Here is a 19,458-nt window from a genome sequence, read left to right on the forward strand (position 1 = left end):
AAAAGGCATTAGTCATAATACTGATAACTGATAAGCCACCGATTACACATACCGCACCAGGGCTGGAGACAGTATTGTGTTATCGAAAGTGCTAGACCATGGAGGGCGCATCGGATCCGATGTGCATTTTTTCTTTCATGTTATTTCCCCTCTTTGCAGCAAATTTAGCAAAGTCTATTGTCATACGCTTACAACTGTCTTCGTTCCAGAAGATGCCTGAGATTTATTGACTCCAAATTGAGCTCAGTTTCAGAACTGAATGAATACCCACAATGATGACGCTTCTATCGATAAGGCCACTATTGATAGAAAAACAAATAATATATCGATAGGACCATCGATAGTTTTGCAGCTCAGTGTATGTACGCATTTGCGAATTAATAGCATCAAATTAAATAAATAATCTGAGCTTGAGCCGGTCGCTGAAACCCACCAATTGCCGCCGCCGCATAGCAGAGCACGTGAGCTACATTGGCCATGTACGCCACCAACAATGGCGGCACGAATAAGGCGCCAAACAGGTACGTTTCTTGCCCACCCCCAAACCCCTCCCCACCTTCGGACGCTTTACAAATAATAAAATTGATGGGTTTTGTTTTGTGTTTCTTCCTAGCAGCAATGCCGCCACCACGCTGTTCGACAACACAATCACCGTTACACCGATCAAGGTGGATCTAAGCGGGCCCATGGCGCAGGCCTACGCAGCGGGCAAGGTAACGACGGGTGTTCAGCGACGAACGCCCAACGCTGTGGTTGTCACATCCCAACAGCAACTTCCCCCACAACAACAACAGCAGCAGCAGCAACAACAACAACAGCAACAACAGCAGCAGCAGCTTCAACAATCGGCCACGGCCACGCTGACGATGCCAATGCAGGCAACGCTGGTGTCTAGCGCTTGCACCATTGTGAATCCCGGAATGACGATGACGGTCAGTGCCAGTCCCAGTCCCAGCACGCCCAAGGAGAAGGCCACAAAGGCGACTCGGGCGCAAGTGGCCCGCAAGCCGCCGCCGACCATAGACAACTTCTGGCCGAATATTGTGAGTGAGGTGCATGGGATCGGGCAGGTCGATGCCAAGCATCAAGTTCTGCCCTTGGCGCGCATCAAGAAGATCATGAAGCTAGACGAAAACGCCAAAATGATAGCGGGCGAGGCACCGCTTCTCTTTGCCAAGGCCTGCGAGTACTTCATCCAGGAGCTGACCATGCACGCCTGGGTGCACACCGAGGAGAGTCGCCGGCGCACGCTGCAGCGCTCGGACATCGCCCAGGCCATAGCCAACTACGATCAGTTCGACTTCCTCATCGACATAGTGCCGCGGGAGGAGATCAAGCCATCGTCGGCGCAGAAGGGCAAAGATTCAATGGGAGCGTGCTCAACAACGGGTATGGCCGGCTCCGTTACGGGCAGTTCCGTCAACCACAGCTCCTCCTCCGCCGCCACAGCCACCGCCACGAGCAACTTCAGCTTGGGCGGCACCACTGTACCTTCTGCCACGGCCACCCTAAAGATGGACACCAGCAGCGCTGCCACCGCAGCCGAGGTACTAGGCTTCAGCACCGTCAATCAGGACATTTTCACCGCCCAACTGCAGCAGCATCAACACCAGCAGCAGCAACAACAGCAGCAGCATCAACCCCAGCATGTGCAGATCATCCAGCAGGCCGGAGGACATGCGGGCGGGCAGCAGCTGCAGTACTTCATTGCACTGCCGGGGCAACAGGGGACGCAGCTGGTCCAGCAAGTGCAGCAGGTGCAGCAGCAGCCAGCCCAGAATCACTTGTCCCAGAGTCTTGGCCTCAATATTGTGGCCGCCCAGCAGCCCACACAGCAGCTGATCCTCACCACCGGCCCCAATGGGCAGCTGACCGCCACTCCGGCACCCACAACGGCAGCCCAGCAGCAAACAGCCCTGCTCCAGAATCTCGCCCAGCAGCATCACCAGCAGCAACAGCAACAACAACAACAACAGCAGCAGCAAATTCAGATAATTCAGCAGGTGGTGGGCCCAACGGGAGAGATAACCAATGTACCAGTAAGTCATCACAAAAAAATATATCCAACGGCGAAATTCTGACAGGTGCTGCCATCTTTTCCCTTTCAGATTGCTATCACTGCGAGCCACTTGCAGCTGCTGCGACTGCAGATGCAGCAACAGCAACAGCAGCAGCAGCAACAACAGCAGCAACAAGTCGCCGCCGCCGCACAGTTGGCTGGGCAGCAGCATGGCCAACAGCAGCAGGTGATCATACCCACACAGCTGCTGACGGCACAGCAGCTCATCCAGCTGGGGGCAACGCCCGCAGGCACAGCCACCCACCAGCAGCAGCAGCATCATCATCAGCAGCAGCAGCAGCAGCATCACCACCACCAGCAGCAGCATCAGATTCAGGTGCAAGTACAGCAACAACAGCATGTAAATCTCAGCCAGAGCAACTCCAGCACCGTCACCAATGCCACGCCCATATACATTAACTCGACGGTATCGAGTGCCCAGACGGCAACGCAATCGCAACAGCAGCAGCAAACGCAGGCGCAGACGATCACCACAATGTCCACGGATCGGACGCTGACTGGAGGGTTTCGGTAAAAGCTCAGAGCTGCGTCTATGTCTCCCCACCCCCTCCAAAGAGAAAGAGATTTAGAGGAGAGGCTTAGTTTTTGGATTTTGGACAAATAGCAATCATATCGAAGCATCGGGAGGCATTGGCATTGGCATCGGCAATGGCAATGGCATTGATTGCGCCATTCCCTGTCATCCAGCACAATGTATATTATAAATATTTAGTTCATATCGCAGAGGAGAGAAGAGTAGAGTATAGGAGAAGATTATACATAGATAGTTTTTAGGTTTTAGGTGAGATTCTTCAGTGTAGAAATGATTTCGGATTTAAATTTATACGTATACCCTTGCAGTTGAGGGTATTCTGATGTTTACAATCACGACGAAGGATATATACATATATATATAAGTTTGATCAGCACGAATAGCCGTGTGTGTATATATAGCACTATACCCGTCTGTCCGATTGACCTCTTTCTATGCAAACTAGTCACTTAGTTTTGTAGCTACAACTTTTTACTGGATTGGAATCGGAATCTGAGCCACAGGGCATCTCGTGAGGATACCAAAGTAAAGTGCTTTGCTGCCGTAAGTGTGGTCCACGCCGACAACCGAATGGAAACATACATCCTTTCAGTGGCTAGCGCCCAGATCATTTTACTATATCGTCAAGTCGTTACCATCAACTGGCCCAGGCGATGCCAACATCGAACGAAGAAACGAAACGACCGAGGAGTGCATGATAAATTGTATATTTCTAAAGATAAGGCCTGTAATTGGATGTGTTTCTTCTTAGCTGAGCAGAACAAGAAAACAAAGATTAAAATCGAAGCACAGGCGGCGAACGATCCATCTGCAAGGGTATCCGAAAGCTTCGGGGCCGCCGAAGGTAGCACCTTCCTTTCTTCCTTCCTTCCTTTCTTGTTAATATAAACACCCGAAGACACGCTAGTCTCAAGTCCAGAGTAATGCCAAAACGGATGAGATATTGTGGACTGCTTCGGGAATGCCACATTTGGCTGCAGGTTTCACCAACTCCTCCAACCACCAAACACACATCCACCATTTTAAAGCTAGCACTTAGAGACGCAGCCGAGGATGCCCCCTACAGTGGCACACAGCCGAAGTGATGGAGTTCGGCGATGGTGTGCCACGGCACACGGGCGTGGGCCGAGCATCCCCGGGTTTATTATGTATTTGTATGTGTAACTAGGATAAGATCTAAAATCAATTATAAGCCACAAGGACTATGTGCCAGATGCGATTGTGTACTATTGTTTGTGTTACTTTCTGGCCAGAATCTTGTTGATGTCCTGGAGCTCGCGGGTGCTCCATGGCTCCAGCGGATCGGGCGGCGACGGCATCTTGCGTCCGTGGGCCGTACGTCCACGTTGCTGACGCCGCTCCTCCTCTTCGCTCTGCTCCGGCGAGACTCTGCAAAGGAAGTGAAAAAGGCTTTGATCAAGGATGCGTGGATCCCAAAACATCACTAACTTGTTCCTGCGACGAACGCGCGCACTCTTGGCCCGACGGGCGGCCTCATCCTGCGATGGCTGGCACTTGCGCAGATGGAACTGCTTCATGGTGGCATGCACCTCATCTGTGGTGGGCAAATCCTCGCTCTCCTGGCCCCCATTGCCGTCCTCGGTCTCCACTTCGGCTTCCTGCTCAATGGTCAGCACCTCCTCGGCGACGGCCTCGTCAAAGTGAAAGCCCTGCAAAAGAAATGCCCACTAGGCTTCTAAAAGTCTACGATACTCATTTGCGAATCCCTACCGTGCTCACGTCCAGGCCGGGCGGTGCCCAGACGGAGGACATGCCCTGAAACTGCCCGTGACTGTTCCCATCGAAGCCCATCGTGTCGTGCTCCCGCCGTATGTCCGCCTTGGACAGAGCGTTGTGCGTCCGCTTGGCCAGCGAGAGCTTTCCAAGAATCGGCCCCCCACTGTCGCTCTCCTCCGTCTCCACCTCGGCCAGCATGGCCATAAACTCCTCAAGCTTCTTGGGATCCACAACGTCCTTGGGGTCCTGGAACAGATTTCCCAGTGTGGTCATGGGCAATGGTATGGCCACCGCAGGCATTGCAGCAACAGCATCAGCAGGCAAAGATGTGACTGCAGCAGCAGCAGCCACTGGAACCGGAGCGGCTATGGGGGCTATGGGCGCCACGTTGGGCACGTTCATGTCGATCTGCGGCTGTGATTGCGAGTGCGGATGCGGCTGTGTCTTCATTGTCTGCTCGACCAGGTCGAAGGCCTTGTTGGCCAGCTGCTGCAGCCCGGCAAAGTAATGGGGATCATGGGTCTCTGGCCGCTCGTCCGACATCATGATCAGCTCCCGAAAGGGATCCGGGACCGGTGGAGCAGACTCCTTTGCACCGCCCAGGGAGGCCGCTGTGCGCAGCTGCACGCCATTGCTGGATGCCGGATTGTTGGCGAAGGTGAGCATGTCCATGGCATTGGTGAAGTCCGAGTCCGTGTGCATGGTGTTGTAGGGATCCTTTAGCTTCTGCTTGGTGACCTTGACGGGGCTGGAGATGGAGGCGCGTCCCCACATGAGCCGACGCATCTCCTCACCGGTCATGCCGCGCTTCTTCAAGGCCGTAAGCGTGACACGTCCCACACGCTACGCTTCCCGTGAAAAGATTTCGATTTAGACAGAAAAGACGACGGATTCATTCCACTCCACTCCACTCACCTTCCAATTGGAAACGGCTCCCTTCCGTTGCTTGGCCCGCGTCTTGCTCTTGCTCTTGATGACCATAACGCCGCGCACCTCGAACCCCGAGTCATCCGACGGGCCCAGCGGAATGGAGTAGGCCTCCAGGTAGCCCTTGGCATCCGCTTGGGGCACGGCCCGCTCCAGGGTGACAACGATCTTGGCCCATTGCTTCATCCACTCCTTCTCGGACTGTTCGATCACCGTCACGTAGGTGTTGCCCATCATGGCGATCAGCATGTTCAGCAGCAGAATGGGCACAAATATCATGAAGATCACGAACACGGTTTTCGAGAGATTCGGATATGTGGTCTGATTGAGATCTGGATACTGGATGGAGGAGCAAAATATTAATGGAGGTGACTAGAGAATAATTATCCTTGAAACCAACATTGTAGTCCCCCAAAGTGGTTTGGAAGAGGGCCATCCAGGTGCTGGTGTAGGTATTAAACATCGTCGACTGCACCTGAGGATGCCCCTTGTAGAGGAAGTAGAAGGCCTGCGAGAATCCACACAGAACAATGCAGTAGATGATGCCGAAGGTGAACATGTCGCCGGTGATCATCGAGTAGATCATGGTCACAAACGGCCCGGTCAAACGGATGGCTCTAATAGGAGTCGATAACAAATTACAGATTAGATCTTCCATCTTTTGTATCGTATCCGGCACACTCACCCGGCAAAGAACATGAGCAAAAACCAAGAGCCGGGCACCGCAAATATCAGTATGGCCTCCTCGGTGTCGGTGTCGCCAATCAGGCGGAAGGGAATGCAGGCCAGGATCAGTAGATTGGAGAACAGAAAGATGGCCTTGGCCGGAGCATGTGACTGCCAAAGCGAATGGAATGGAATAGAATGATGATTAAAGAAGGGTAGAGGCTGGAAGGCTGGAGGGTGCACCTACCAGCTGCTTGAGAAAGGCCGATAATCCCTGGTTCTTGATCTCGTCGCCCTGCTGGAAGACCACGTAGCTGAGGACACCCGCAATGGTGGCCAATTCGGCGCAATATCTGGCCACCGTCTGTGCATTGTAGTCATCGCTGGCTTCCGCGGTTCCTCCAGGCTCAGCTCGATCCTGAAGAGCGGCCGCAGCAGCGGCCAGAGCGGACTCCGACTCCTCCTCGGGCTCGCCCTCGTGGGCGGGACGCAGATAAACGGAGACGGACAGGCAGAGCAGATGCGTGGATAGGATGAGCAGGCGCTTGAGGAACTGGTTCTGGGCAAAGGTCTTCCATTTCTCCTCAAGCAGACGTTGAATGATCCCACCGTCCAGCATGTCCAAGTGCTCCGGCTTGGTGCCATTCAGAATGATGAACAAAGCGGAGTTCCAATCTAAAGGGAGGCACCATTAATGAAGAGAATCACGAGAGGTCGCTCAGCACACTTACTCGTCCGACCGTCGGGCAGGAGTGTGTCCAGCGCATTCAGTGGATAGCCAGAGCAGGTGATGTTGCTGTAGCGCCAAAACTCGCGCGCCGAGAGCTCCAACATCTCGCGAAAGACCTCGGCCCGGCCCAGCTTGCAGGCGAGGGTGAGGGGCGTGAGCCCCGTCTGATTGACGATGCCGTTCTTGGCGGGGGTCTTCGGATGGCGCAGGGCATAGCCGAACATGTCCAGCTTGTCGCAGACAACGACCATGTGCAGGATCATGTTGCCGAACGAGTCCTGGGCGTCCGGATCGGCACCGCAGTCCACCAGCAGGTTGTAGACACTCTCGTTGGCACAGCATGCGGCCCAGGCCAGCGGGTATTCCCCCATGTAGGCCAGGCCCTCGTAGTCGGTGCTCTTGGCGGGATTCATGCGCTGCTGGTCGCGCGGCAGAAAGAAGCTGCCGATGGCCCGCTGATTGATGTCCGCCCCCGCCTCGATGAGGTCTGCCACCAGCTCGTTGTTGCTGTAGGCAATCGACAGATGCAGGGCACTGGCCCCCAGATACTCCTCGCCCTCCATCACGTCCAGCGCCAGGTTGGGAAAGACGCGCAGCAGGACCCGGGCCAGCTTGGTGTGGATCTTCGAGTCGCAGATGATCAGGACGTGGAGCAGACTCTCCCCCAGGGCGCCGCGGTACTGCATCTGCCAGCAGGCCTTGTGGTCCTCCCACTTGCCCAGCGGATCGTGGATCGAGAGCGACGCCTCAATGGGTATGGTCACCTCCGTGTGGTCGCGGTATTTCCAGCGCAGGAACTCCGCCCGATTGATCACCTGTCCCTTGCCATCGTTGTACATGAATACACCAAACTGTTCACGGATCAGCTGCTCCACGGCGACAAGGCCGCCCGAGTTGATGGCATCGATCAGGTCTCCGCCTGAAATGGGGCACATAGTGGTCTAGGCTCAGTGCATCCTGCAGTGACGGCCGAATGGCACTCACCCCGCTTGTAGTCGGCCAGCTTGTACAGCAGGCACTTGCAGGCCGTGGCCGAGGACTGGGAGATGACCGCATCCAGGATGGCACCCGGCTTCATCTCCGGCGCCTTCTTCCTCAGGCATTTCTTCAGCAGGAACTTCATCGATGCCAGCAATTCATCTGCGATTCTGCCTGCTGCTTTCGTTGTCCTCCAATTTCAGGGGAAAACTTTTGTTTGTTCGATGCCCCTGGAGGGGCAGCGAGAGACGGACACCGTCGTCCTGGCAACCTACCAAGGGCCAAGCGGAACCTTTGTGCGGAGCCAAGAACCGATGAGCCCCCTAGTAGGTAATAATAATAATAATCGAAAAATCCGCCCTAAAGCAATCAGGATATCATTTCATTGAAGCAATCGCCCCATTTTGATATAATGTGTTGATCAGGGATTAGTGATAGATTTCGTACGATAGTGCCGGTGAACGCACATGATTGACGATTAGGATGAATAAATTCATGCATCGAGTTTTCAGAAATTGAGCATAAAATACTACGATCCATTTCCTTGATGCATGATGCATTGCTAGTGGAGTACATCGATAGCCGATATGTCTATTAGAATACGCGATAATAAGAAGTAAACGAAGCCAAAATAGTAAGAAATCATTAAGAACGGGGAATCATTCCAATTTGAATTGCCAGTATCGATAGGTTCGTAGCCGATTACATTTACATGGGCATTCCCCAGCACTCCAAAGTTGATGGCTAACGTGATACCTGATACCGATACATGATACATTGTGGTTCCAAAGCTCGAAAGATCGAAAGTTACTGATGGATTTTCTTGGGGTTTGAATTATATTTTGTAGTTTTTTGTATTTGTTTTTATTGAATTATGTATATAAATATATTTTTGCCTTCATTATTATTATTAATAATATTATAATTATTGCTTAGGGCTAGAGTATTGGATTTTAATGGGGGTTTAGCGGATATATATAATCGTACTGTAAAATAAATTGTATAAATAATGTGTATGCTTTTTATTCGCATTTGCATTTTGCATTTTCATTTCTGATTCCCTTTGCTGCTGCTGCTGCTACTACTTTCTCTTGCACCTGCCACAATCACTTCTCTCGAGTCGTGAGTCGTGTCCCATTGCCGACATTCATTCTCATATCATATTTCGCTTCAAGTTTTATATTTGTATATTTATATAGATATAAATAGTAATAGAAATAAGAGAGAGACGTAGAGAATCGAAAGAAGTTTCCTAAATATATATATACGCTTGTAAATATGTGTGTGTGTTTATCGTAATCGAATATGGCTAATAAATACAAAATGCTTGCATGGGATACTGGGGGGATCTATGGGTATCTAGGCTTAGGTTTAGGTTTACTTCATATCCCATCCGTTCTTCAATACAAAATATCATTTATAATCATATCAAATGGAGCTCCGTGTTCCCCCCGCCCGTCCGCCTCCTGCTCTCTGTAGAACCCTCTGTCGAGAGCTCTGAGCGTGGGCGAACGATCATCATCATCATCATCATGTGAGTGGAGGCCGGAGATCAGAATGTTCAGTGTTTTTGAATACTTTGTGAGTCATTTGTTCAGTCGTTCCATAGGGTTTTACGAGTTAAATGCAACTTGGACTTTCGATTTGGAATTGTTTCAGCATTTTGGGGCAGCATTAATCTTTGCGACATGCGTCGTACGTACATATACGTATACAGTATATGTTGTGTATGCCTATAGCTATTTTATGTGTATATCTGTGTATAATAGAACCTTTATCAGTTAGCACACTAGGCGGCTAGCACAATATTGCCCATTACCCGAGAATTTATACGTTGGTCTGCTGCCTGTCTTTGCTCTGTTCTGTTCTGTTCTGTTCTGTTCGAGTGTCTATTGTTGGAGTGTGTGTCTGTGTGTGTGTTTGGTTTTCAGTCGTTGTTTCAGCCATGGGGGGAGTTGTTGGCCTTTTAGTTACGATTGGTATACAAAATATATCAATATATATATATATATATATATGTGTGTTTATGTCATGTTTGTATAATATATGTATGTATGCTTGTATATAGGTATATACTATATTCTATTGCAAGTACAAAAATTCTATTGCCTTCCTACTTCCCCCTCCGAAGGATATTACACACAAAATGTTTATGGCAACTCGTTTTTTGTTTTGTTTTGTTTGTTTGTGAATCATATGGTAGGGAGATGGCCAGATTGATGTACACAATACATAGTATATCTGTATGTACGTATAATATCTGGGTACTATCTATCTGGCTCATCTGTTCTTCAAGTCTTTTCGTTAGTATTACATTTTGGAATCGTACAATTTTCGAGTTCATTCATCGTTTTCTTTGATTCTGTGATTACAATGTTTGATTTTGTCATTTTAGTTTCGCTTTCTCTCTTTTGTTTTTGTTTGTTAAATTAATTGTCTTTACGCATATGAAACGTATCCATTATCATAATCATTATCATTATATCTTTATCAGCAATTATTACAGTTACAGTCTATATGTTGTATTTTTGTGGGGGGTTGTGGGGGAATGGTTTAAGGAGGATCGATGGAGCAAAGACTAGACAGAAAATGACAAAGAAAGAGACAGACAAACCCTCTCGTTCGCACACACATACACATACACATACATACATAAGAAAGAGAGAGAGGGAGGTACTCGAGGAGAGGAGTCCTTATAAAAATACGTTAGTATATGGCCACATAAAAACATAAAAAAACAAACACAAACACAAACTTAAGGACGCGAGAACTCAGGAGGGATTCCATTAAGTGTAAATGATTATGAATTATAAGTCATTTGAACGGGCTAAACTAATTTTGGACTAACTACTTAAATATTGTAATTGTAGCACACGTACACATACAAAATAAACCCATCGATAATTACAAATAAATTTTGTATTTTAAACAAACAAAAAAAAACGAACCGAAATAAACCGAATAAAAACATTGCTTACGATCAGTAATTTGGCAATTCTTGAGCAACTGCAGGGCGAGGAGAGAAGTGAGATGAGGATAAGGAATGGAAAGGAAACCCAAGGGAACGGAACAGTCTGTCCTTTCCTCCCCTTTTACAACATACATACACATATATATGTACATACATATACTGCACGGATTGGAGGACCTTCTTATGGCCATGATGGTGTGGATTAGTTTTAGCTTTCGGCTTGTCTACGAGAGAGTTATATTATTTGCTGTTTTCTGCTGCTGCTGTCGCTGTAAAGCCGCTTCATGTCCTGTCAATATATATATATAGTAAAATTACTCCCAATCTCGTTTCTGTTGCTGTTTCTGTTGCTGCTACTCCTGCCACTCGTTCTCGTCCACACCCTCCATATCGTCTTGCTCCAGCTTTGTGGTGTACTCCATGCGCGCACTCACCGATTTCTGGATCTGCAAGTCGTTTAAAATGTTGAGTTAATGAGTCCCAACAACATTTTGTGCGGGTTGTTGTGGGGCTATACCTCTTGCTGTTTGTTAATCTCGTACTCTGACTTTTGGCCAAGTTGAGCGTGCTGCTCCAACGATTTCTTTGTATGCTGCACTGGCACTTGTTGTATTGAAGACACTGCAACACAGGGAGCACAGAGAGAAGGGAAGAAAGAGTTAAGAGCAGGGCATAGGGCGAAAAGGACAAAGGACAAAGGAAGATTCGACTACTCACGTGTCTCCATGCCCTCCGGCTTGAGGCTGATTTTGGGAGCCGCCTTGTCATTGTTGCTGGCAAACCAATCATCGGCACTGAGCGTGGCGCTCCAGGTGATGCGCGTGGGTGGAAAGAGGTCGTCTTGGAACAGCTCGCTCTGCAAAAAACACACACACGAGCATGAGTTTGGATGTTGGAGGTTGAACACAGGCTGGTCTTGACACCCACCTTGATCCGTGGCACTGTGAAGCTGAGCGGCTCGATGGTCGTGTTGGTCAGCCTGTAGGCCTTGGAGAATTCCACGCTGGCCACATCGCAGTGGTTCTTGGTGAGGAAGCTGAGGCCCTGGTGCAGCGATGTGCAACGATGATGCGACAGCGGGCAGATGTACGGCTCCTCGTCGGTGATCTCATAGCAATAGATGGTCGAGTCGCCCTTGCCCGTGACGAACAGTGTGGAGCTGTCCTCGTCGTAGAAGGGGATCAGTATCGATGGCGACACATCCAGACTGGCCGTGTTCAGAGGTGCCGTCAATTTTTGGGCATTGTACACGCTGATCTGTCGCTCCGAGACCCTGTAGAATGTATTTAAATGAAAATAGGCGAATGGAAATGCGAAATGGGAAGGATATATCATACTTATCGAATCCAGTGCAGACAATGTACTGTCCCTCGACGGCCCAGGTGATGCGAGCCCCTCGGGTGCCCACGGGTCCGTTGCCCTCGCGTATGGGCATCTCCGACTTGCGTGGATTGTAGACGCGTATCTTGCCATCCTTGCAGACGGTGGCCCCCAGGCGGCCGCATGGGCTCCAGGCAAAGTCGAATATCTGGTCCGAGTGGCCCGTCAGCGCGCATTTCTCGGTCATGGTGCGCAAGTCCCAGAGCTTGATGGTCATGTCGTAGCTGGCGGTGAGCAAAACGTCGGCGGCCAGCGGGTGGAAGCGGATGAAGTAGATCTTGTCGAGGTGGGCGGTCAGTTCGCCGGCGGGCGTGTTTGTTGGCTCGCTGAGGCCGCCCTCGGCTATGTGCCACAGCTTGACGATGCCATCGTCACAGGCGACGGCCAGGCGCTGGGCATCGAACGGATCCCACTGGAAGTCCATGATGTTGCTGCCATTCACCAGCGAGGGAATGACACCGTCGGGCAGACGGCCTGGGCGACTCAGTTCGAAGATCGCTATCTTACCGCCGGGCCCCGACAGCGGCACTGCCACACGCTCGTGATTGGCGTGGAAGCCATTGCATTCGCCCGGTATCTGGCGGCTCAAGTTGCGCAAGTTCTCGATGTGTGTGGACTTGTGGCCGGGCGTGCCCTTCAGGTGCCGGAATTTGGACACCTTGCCGAATACGGTCGAGGTGCGTTTGGTCGAGGCGGCACTGAAGGCAGCCTCCGTGGCGGATTTCTTGAGGCCAGCGGCATTCGCCGCGCCATTGTTGCCCCGTTGCTGACGATGTTCTTCGAGCAGCTTTCCCTCAGGCACCGAGATCCGCTTGCTGTCGATGCAGGTGCTCTGTTGCTGCTGCTGCTGGTTGGGCTTCAGCGGCTCCACCTTGGAGTGCTCGCGACGCCTGCAACAGGTACACGATTGAGAGAATGTTGTACAGGGGGCTTTCTTTCCCCCCTCCACACTTACAATGGCACTGGCGACTGGGCCTTCTCGTCCACCTGACTCTTGGAGCGATTCTCGTAGAGACGTCGACGCTCAGCAATGCTGCTCCGGGCCGAGGAGAAGCGCCGCAGATCGGCATCGGTGCGGTCCTCCCCCTCCGTTGAATTCTCCGACGACTCGGAGTTTTGTTCGAAAATCTAGATGCGGTAAACGATACAGAGAATAAAGTGTGATTAATGCTGGCTAGCGCAATCAATCGGACTCGGGTGGTGATCGGTGATCCCCCCGTTGCAGACCTTATCGGATGATTCATCATCGTCAGCCGAGGACTACAGTGGTTCCAGTAGTTGTTGTTGTTGTTGGTTGTTGATTGTCGGTTGGAAGTTGTAGTAGACAGAGGAGTTTATTTTGGAGGGGTGGTTAGTAAGTAGTCAGGATGCGTTTCAAAGAAAGTTAGGCACGAGATAAGGCGAATTTTGTTGTGGCACAGGCATGTAAGAGAGGTCAGAAGAGAGCAGATTACAGATTACAGATTACGGATTATAGATCACAGATTAAGGAACGTTTCACAAACACATATTGTAGTCGCAAAAGGACTAGAGGACTACAGCAGTAAGAGAGAGAGAGTCCGTCTCCTTGGAGAGAGGCTTACCTTGCGCCGCTCCGATGTTGTCAGTGACTTTTGCACTCCATTGCCGGCAGATGCCACCGTCTCCCGTTCGTTCTTCTCTGCAATCATACCGGAATGGGGATAGAGGAAGCGGTGTTAAAGAAATCCTTCATCCCTGTTTATGATTTGGGTCTCCACTCACTTTTGATTTCGATTTCCACAATGAGATCCGGCTTGGCTGACGGCTGTACGTGAGTTGGGGCTGCTGCTGGCTCTCCGCTGCCCCCGCTCTCCTGGCCAACGTTCGAGATGTTCTCATGGGAGCCGGGCGCCAAGGGTACGGCAAACACTTTGTCAAAGGACACATCGCCCGTGGTGCTCGAGAAGGGCTTCGGTCCCAATCGGGGCTGTGCGTGTGGGCAAAAATATAGCGTAAGTCAATGGAAATCTACCGTAAACGTATAAACAAATTGGTGCCACTCAAAAATCATATTTCTACACTCAATTAAATGTGAAAATAATTGCAAAAAAACGGTGATGAAAATCATAATTTTCTGAGCCACTAAAAACAACAAAAAAGTGAGCCTGCAGACAGGTGGGGGTCTGGTCTCCAAACCGATACAAACGATACGATCTACAAACGATATCGAAATCGTAAAAAATCATTCGATAAGATCCACAAGGACGAAAAAGAAACGATGCAAAAATATCAAAAAACCAACGCTACAAAACCAAAAACGAAGGACAACAACCAAAACGTGGATCTGGGGATCTGCAACAGTGGATAACAGTGGGGCACCTTGTAGGCAGTCGCTGCCGTTGTACGTGGCCTGGGCCGCGGCGTGGTTGTGGTGCTGCTACTCTCGCCGGCCGAATCGCTGGCCTCCGGCAGGGAGTTGTTGCGCGATGTGCGCGGCATCGGCTTGGGCGGGGAGTTGCTGCCGCTGGCTGAGTGAGTGTCCAGAGCACCCGACGAACTGGCGGAGGCGTCTTCGCTGCTGCCGGCCGAATGTTCGGTGGGCGACTCCTTTTCGTCGTCGTGGCCATCGCCACCCGCAGCGCGTACATCCTTCTCGGTATCGATCTTGTACTTGGCCTCAAATTTACGTATCAGCTCGCTGCATTCTCCGTCCGGCTGCGACTGCGCCTGGGAGCAGCTCTTCTTCTGGCCGGCTCCGTTCTGGTTGCTGTTGTCGTTGCCGTTCTTCTCCTCGAAATTGTTGCCCTTGCTCAGCATCACAAAGTGATCGTTGTCGTTTCGCTTGGCCGACTGGTTAGGGGGTTGTGTCTGTGTCTGTGTCTGTATCTGTGTCTGGCTCTTCTGGCCGGTGGCCTTGCCCTTGCCTTGGCCATTGGCCCGCTGGTTCTCCAGATTCTTCACAAAATCGCTTAAATTTCCCCGATGGATCTGCATTGGTGGCCGGGAAAACGGGGATTAGAGATCAAAGATCGCATAGAACCTATAGACAGCCCAGACCCTGCTCTTAATCTATATAGAATACTCCTATTCCTGAATTTGGACCCGTCCTTCTCTGCCCCGCACTTACGATTATCGGCTCGTCGCCAAGCTCCCGCTTTGCCGGGTCCAGATTCATCTTGGGCACCGCCTGATTGCTCCCATTCAGCCACTCGCTGGCAATCAGCTCCGTTTTGTAGCCTGTGGTCTCCGGATAGAGATCGGCATGGAAATCGCGATAGGTCTAGAGGAGAGGGAAACCCAGAATTATAGCCGCATCTCTCTCCCCCTCTCTCTCTCTCTCTTACCTTTCTGGGCACTTGGTACATGATGGGTATGACCATATTGGATGTCAGTTGGAGTACGCGATTCACCTCCGCCTCCATCACCCTCAATGCCCGCTTGGGGACCAGGCAAGCGCCCTTCGTCTGTTCGCCGGTGTGCCGCAGTCCCTCGATCAGATAGGGATCCTTGTCTGTGATCTCCAGATAGTTAATGGTCGTGTCCCCCTTACCGGCAAGGAAGAGCATGTTCGTGTCGGGGTCAAACAGTGGCATCAGTATGCCCGTCGAGCAGTCCAGCTCGAGGGTCTTTTCGGGTGTGCCAAAGTTACGGATGTCCCGGATGATAACCTGCCGCAGGCGGGCCGCATCGAAGCCGGTGGTAAGGATGCGCGGCTGCCCTCCCAGCCAGACAACTCGCGAATCCTTGATGCTCTGATGCGATTCAGCCACCATTTGGAGGGGTGAGCCGGAGGCGCGTGGATCGAAAATTCGCACACACTTGTCCTTGCAACTGGTGGCCAGGACAGTGCCGTCCTCGCGCCAACTGGCCGACTGTATCACCTCGGGATGCTCATTGTTGGCTGTGTGAGTGGAAAAGGTGAACCCAATTAGACGGCGCTCGCCCAGCATTGGGTTTGACATAGGCACTCACAGAAGATCTCCTTTTGGCTCCTCAGATCGAACAAGGCCACGCAACCGGCCGCTGTCGAGTACATCATTCCATCGGCCGTCGGATGGAAGCCCACCGTCTCCACACGCCGCTGTTTGTGTGAGAAGACGGCCTCCGGATCGGAGAGCGACTGCTCCAGGCCCTTTTCTGGTATATGCCAGATTTTCACCTGCAAAACCAAAAAGAAGAGCTCCATTGCATTAAGATGGAGTGGCGGGCGGGGGGCGAAGGAGAATGGGTAATGGATAATGTAATCCGTACCAGGCAATCCTGCGATGCGGTGGCCAACAGGCCGTCATGGAATGGCGAAAACTTCAGGTCTGTCACTGTGTCCGTGTGCCCATGCAGCAGCGGCATTGTCTTGCTCTTGCGCCCGCAATCGTCCAGCGGCAGGACGGCCACACTCGATCCGGTGTGCTCCCAATTGAAGGCCATGAAGGCGGCCGATGCGGCGATATTGTTGCCATACGTCTGATAGCTGCCCACACAGATCTCGCGGACGCATGCCTCCGCTTTGGGGACAATGGGCGCGGCATTTTTATATTTGGAAGCCTTGAAGCGCCAGGCCATGCTGTTGTGAGTGACTGAGGATGTGGCTGTTGCTCGAATGGAAAGCAATCCGATGTGCCTAAAGGAGAGTTTATTGCGCTGGATCGCTGGATTGCTGGATCGCTGGATCGCTAGATCGCTAGAGTGGGGGTGGGTTCAGGTCTGCTGATCTGTTCGGCTCCCGTCTCTCGCTGGCTCTGTGCGTGTCTGGAAAAGTGCAGGCATATTCATACTATAAAAGAGTTTTTTTGTTTTTTTTTTTTTTTTTTTTTATAAAAGAGGCACAACCACACATCTGTTTGTGGGCACTCGCATAATATAATATATATGTACATATATTTATAGTATGTAGTTCCTGGTATTGAAGCAAAGGCCTGTTGTCGCCGACGCCGCCGCCGCTCTGCCGTGAGTCACTCGATAAGGCCAGAAACAGAAACAGAGACAGAAAAAGAAACTGCCAGCTTTTTGATAAGGCGATTCCCGGCACGGCACGGCACTTGCACTGCCATCAAACACAACACACAAACACACACACACACTGGAATACATTGGAATGGAATTGGAACGGTGTCCGTTGCAAATTCTTCCCCCACACCCACTCCCCCCCCCCCCCTGATACTGCTGCTGCTGCCGATTGAAAAGAGAAAGCAAGCTAAAGTCGACTGTGATTGCAGCAAGTGCGAGGAGCAGAAGAATGGCTTCAATGCCAGCGAATATATCACTCCATCCATCCAACAATATCCAAAGATGTTCCACAAAAAGCCGGATAAGCAACACCAAACACACACACACACGCACAAACACATGTACGTTTTGCTGTATGCAATATTTGTTTGTATAACAGGAAATGTGAGGGGGAAATCGACACTTGTATACCCTACCCCCTTAAAGTGCATTGGATATACAAATACATATACATACATACATATGTATGTCGTATGAACAGGAGCCACACCTACATATGAGTCCATATATGGCATGCATATATCACCGATCTACGGTTGCCATGGAAATTTCCTCGACAGGCAGGCAGCAATCTACGCACAGTTGATGGACCCTTGACAACAGGGGGTTGGAGAATTGGAGAGTTTGTCACACTTGCTCACACACGCACACACACACACACGCGGGAAGAGGAGAGCAGAGCAAACCACTTTTTCTCCTCTTCTTCCAACAGCAGAAGCAGCAGCGACGCAGCGTCAGTGGATGGATAATTTCCCAAGTGCAGCCAGTCATCCAGGGGGGTTGGGAGGTGACCAACACACAGAGAGAACGAGAAAGAGAGGAGACTAACAAACAGAAGGCAAACGACGCGTGCGCCAATTCAACTGGTCCGTTAGAAAGCGGCAAAACAAATGACCACCAGGCTAGCCAGGCAGCCTCAGCCGCAGCCGCAGAAGCAGGAGAGGCGATTGGAAGCACCAGCAGCAACAGCCAAGTGAATCAGGTATTGGGTTTGCTACCAGGTAATGGGGTCAAGTGATTTAGAAAAACGAAAGAAAAATGAAATGCGCCAACAAGCGGGTTGCAGATATACCGAGACCGAGACGACAAGTGCAATCAGGAGGAGACCTTGCTGCTGCTGCTGCCATCTCTACTCTCCACCATCACCGTTCAATATTAACGGGATCCGGTCTTTCCGGCGTGGGAGAGCATGCATAAGAGAAGAGAGCATAAAAAGGGAGAGAGGGAGCGGCATCTTGTGTGCGCTATGCTATGCTGTGTGCATCGTGTGCAAAGGGTGCAAGGAATATGGAATATGGGTGTCTCCCCCCACTCTCTCGCGACACTGTCTTTCTCTCTTTCTCGCTGTGGGTGTGTGCTGCTGCTGCTGCTGCTTGGCTGGGGGTGGCTGCCGGGCTGGGCAGGGGCTGGGCTAATGGGCATAAACCGGCAAGCGAGAGCTTTTTTGCTACTGTTTTATTGTTCTTTTTTGCTCTGCTCTTCTCAAACGCACACCCTCTCTCTACTGGTGGTTGGTTTTTGTTGTTCTTGCATCTTGCATTTATTGACATTTTCCGTAACAGGCTTTTGAAATAATGCAACTTTCTAGTTGCTGCAACTTGCGTGCAATTAATTATCGGCACACACACACACACACGCACATATGAACGCGAAAAACGGATGTAAAGGAGGCCTTTGTTTTTTCCTTTGCGGCGGCACACACCCTGGCGCCGGCAGCGGCAATGACAATGACTAAAACTACAAAAAACAACAAGAACTGCGCGAAGCCGACGCCGTTTTTTTTGATGAGCAAACAAAGGAGCAGTTTTGCACACACACACAAACGCACATAAACCACACACACCGATGGTGCAAACACACACCAGAAGTATATTTAAAAAAAAATAACAGGATCTGTAACAGATTTATTACCAAAATCTTTTCTATAATCACACCGCGATATTGTGGCGGGGCCCTTTTCTATTATCTATTATTTCTATTATCGGCTTTTTTTAAGGTGCATCGCGAGCAGTGTGACGCGGACTTACCGATAAAATATACCGTCCGAACCTCAGAAATATATCGACATTGCGTCACAAATTTCAAAATATACCGTAAATATACTGACGAGCTCAAATTATATTATACATATTCCTCAATTTTGATATTCCGTGGAATATTACTAGCTAGCTAGGACCATCAGCTCTGAACTCATAATTGTATCCCATTGATAAATTACTTTCTAAAAGACTGGTTAATATATTATGTCTAATCTTTATTGGTTTGTTTATAAAATACGGTTTCAACAAAAACGGTCATCAATATGCTCACTAAATTAATGTCCTTACTTGGTAACTACACGACTACTACACACTAACTACATGTATATGTAGTTATCAAAAGCGACACCTGTGTAAGCTCCATTGAGGCGCCAGTTTGAAAAACCTCCGTTATCCACGCTCTAAGATTATCTTTGAAAAAATTGGGATTTTGATGGCAAACGATCAGGAATT

General features: G+C 50.4%; 3 protein-coding genes across 13 annotated transcripts; 1 reads left to right on the forward strand and 2 right to left on the reverse strand.

Moving 5' to 3' along the window:
- Positions 1–296: 296 nt before the first annotated feature.
- Positions 297–3,826, forward strand: Nf-YC (nuclear factor Y-box C). 2 transcript variants are annotated; one of them, XM_033382845.1, is made up of 3 exons: positions 297–521; positions 614–2,039; positions 2,109–3,826. In XM_033382845.1, the coding sequence occupies exons 1-3, from the start codon at positions 478–480 to the stop codon at positions 2,592–2,594; spliced, it is 1,956 nt and encodes a 651-aa protein (XP_033238736.1). In that variant the 5' UTR covers positions 297–477; the 3' UTR covers positions 2,595–3,826. The 2 variants fall into 2 exon arrangements, with proteins under 2 accessions (XP_033238736.1, XP_001355579.4); XM_001355543.4 differs by having other exon boundaries at positions 298–521; positions 617–2,039.
- Positions 3,826–7,977, reverse strand: iav (transient receptor potential cation channel subfamily V iav). Its single transcript, XM_001355542.4, has 9 exons — positions 7,657–7,977; positions 6,674–7,591; positions 6,190–6,617; positions 5,962–6,113; positions 5,677–5,893; positions 5,265–5,615; positions 4,344–5,192; positions 4,062–4,282; positions 3,826–4,001 (listed from the first exon to the last, which is right to left on the reverse strand). Exons 1-9 carry the CDS (start codon positions 7,793–7,795, stop codon positions 3,851–3,853), a joined length of 3,426 nt encoding a protein of 1,141 aa, XP_001355578.2. The 5' UTR covers positions 7,796–7,977; the 3' UTR covers positions 3,826–3,850.
- A 1,434-nt stretch (positions 7,978–9,411) lies between these two features.
- On the reverse strand, positions 9,412–19,035 carry pod1 (coronin pod1). Of its 10 annotated transcripts, none has more exons than XM_015185785.2 (15): positions 18,878–19,035; positions 16,214–16,708; positions 15,935–16,121; positions 15,307–15,863; positions 15,090–15,242; positions 14,342–14,950; positions 13,745–13,949; positions 13,585–13,661; positions 13,229–13,261; positions 12,957–13,129; positions 11,959–12,891; positions 11,549–11,894; positions 11,339–11,477; positions 11,139–11,242; positions 9,412–11,067 (listed from the first exon to the last, which is right to left on the reverse strand). In XM_015185785.2, the coding sequence occupies exons 2-15, from the start codon at positions 16,520–16,522 to the stop codon at positions 10,975–10,977; spliced, it is 3,918 nt and encodes a 1,305-aa protein (XP_015041271.2). In that variant the 5' UTR covers positions 16,523–16,708; positions 18,878–19,035; the 3' UTR covers positions 9,412–10,974. The 10 variants fall into 10 exon arrangements, with proteins under 10 accessions (XP_015041271.2, XP_033238022.1, XP_033238021.1 ...); XM_033382131.1 differs by having other exon boundaries at positions 18,994–19,011; XM_033382130.1 differs by lacking the exon at positions 18,878–19,035 and adding an exon at positions 18,607–18,749.
- Positions 19,036–19,458: the final 423 nt, after the last annotated feature.

This window comes from Drosophila pseudoobscura, chromosome X (assembly GCF_009870125.1).
Source record: "Drosophila pseudoobscura strain MV-25-SWS-2005 chromosome X, UCI_Dpse_MV25, whole genome shotgun sequence".
Taxonomy (NCBI): Eukaryota; Metazoa; Arthropoda; class Insecta; order Diptera; family Drosophilidae; genus Drosophila; species Drosophila pseudoobscura.

Coding starts and splice junctions, on each gene's coding strand:
- Nf-YC (XM_033382845.1), top strand. CDS start 478: ATGTACGCCACCAACAATGGCGGCACGAATAAGGCGCCAAACAG. Junction 522..613: donor ACGAATAAGGCGCCAAACAG/GTACGTTTCTTG, acceptor GTTTCTTCCTAG/CAGCAATGCCGCCACCACGC. Junction 2,040..2,108: donor GAGAGATAACCAATGTACCA/GTAAGTCATCAC, acceptor TTTCCCTTTCAG/ATTGCTATCACTGCGAGCCA.
- pod1 (XM_015185785.2), bottom strand. CDS start 16,522: ATGGCCTGGCGCTTCAAGGCTTCCAAATATAAAAATGCCGCGCCCATT. Junction 15,864..15,934: donor GAGCCAAAAGGAGATCTTCT/GTGAGTGCCTAT, acceptor CCACTCACACAG/CCAACAATGAGCATCCCGAG. Junction 11,895..11,958: donor GTCTGCACTGGATTCGATAA/GTATGATATATC, acceptor TACATTCTACAG/GGTCTCGGAGCGACAGATCA.
- iav (XM_001355542.4), bottom strand. CDS start 7,795: ATGAAGTTCCTGCTGAAGAAATGCCTGAGGAAGAAGGCGCCGGAGATG. Junction 7,592..7,656: donor GCTGGCCGACTACAAGCGGG/GTGAGTGCCATT, acceptor GCCCCATTTCAG/GCGGAGACCTGATCGATGCC. Junction 5,193..5,264: donor GAGCCGTTTCCAATTGGAAG/GTGAGTGGAGTG, acceptor CGGGAAGCGTAG/CGTGTGGGACGTGTCACGCT.